This window comes from Branchiostoma floridae, chromosome 3 (genome assembly GCF_000003815.2).
Source record: "Branchiostoma floridae strain S238N-H82 chromosome 3, Bfl_VNyyK, whole genome shotgun sequence".
In the NCBI taxonomy this organism is placed as follows: domain Eukaryota; kingdom Metazoa; phylum Chordata; class Leptocardii; order Amphioxiformes; family Branchiostomatidae; genus Branchiostoma; species Branchiostoma floridae.
Window position 1 is genome coordinate 32,986,560 of NC_049981.1, and position 1,100 is coordinate 32,987,659.

The 1,100-nt window shown below is 49.3% G+C and overlaps 1 protein-coding gene across 1 annotated transcript in view; it reads right to left on the reverse strand.

Annotated features, from left to right (window-relative positions):
* Positions 1-31: 31 nt before the first annotated feature.
* Positions 32-1,100, reverse strand: part of LOC118411869 (deleted in malignant brain tumors 1 protein-like) — a 26,999-nt gene continuing 25,930 nt past the window's right edge. Inside the window, exon 14 of the mRNA XM_035814358.1 lies at positions 32-393. Within this exon, the coding sequence (XP_035670251.1) occupies positions 32-393 (362 nt within the window). The remainder of the gene's footprint in view (positions 394-1,100) is intronic.

Here is a 1,100-nt window from a genome sequence, read left to right on the forward strand (position 1 = left end):
CAGTAGGCCTTCGTACATTCTATATCGACATTCAAAACCATAAAATGAAGGTAGCAAAAACCCACCGAACTGTTTCCCACTTACGATTGCAGACGACTCCAGCATCTTCTCCATGTGCACAGTCATGGTGACCCCATCCCCTGTGGCTGCAGTTGTGCACACTTGACTCACTCCCGCTGCAGTCGACTTCCTCCAGCCAGATCGGCCCGGTTCCCTGTCCAAAAGAGGCTTCAGATGTGGCCTGCACAGCCCCAGGGAACCCCAGCTGACGGCACGCCACCTCGGCGTCATCCAGGCTCCAACCGTCGTCACAGACCGTCCCCCATTGTCCGTTATAGAAGACTTCTACTCTGCCATCGTGGTCCTCAGATCCACCGACCAGCCGGATACTCTCTAAAGACACGAAAAGAATCAGGATTCGGGCACCTAGTCATTATTTCCGCAAACAATGTTATGTTTTCAGTGATGTGGATCTTACATTAGTTTACATTGACATGATTTTACATTGACATGATAAGAAGGTACCAAAGGACATCCTGCTCAGACTGTACAAAACCATCACCAGACCTGGTCTGGAGTATGCTGACATCGTCTGGGCTGGACTCACCAAGCGCGACGAAACGAAACTGGAATCAGTTCAATACCAAACTGCCAGACTGATCAGCGGACAACATGGACTCCCGTACCCGTCATACAAATCCCTGTACACCCAGCTATCCCTTCCATCGCTGCAGTTTCGACGACAATTCCACACCGCTGTCACCCTGAACAAGCTCCTCAACGGTCACTGCCCTCCACACCTCCAAACCCTGATACCCAGAATCCGTGCATCTGCTACTGAGTCACGTTACTCCCTCAGGCACAGCGACCACCTGACATTTTACATCTGAACTCATTAAGTCCACCAGAGGCCAGAAAATATTCATCTACAGAGCAACAGCACTCTGGAACACTCTCCCTACTGCTACTCGCACTAGCGACTCTTACCAATGGTCAATAAGTCATACACGTGTATACAGACCCTGACCCCTCATTGCAAATATTGTTGTCGATGATATGATGTTATATACTCCATCTATAGATGATATGTAAGTTATCCT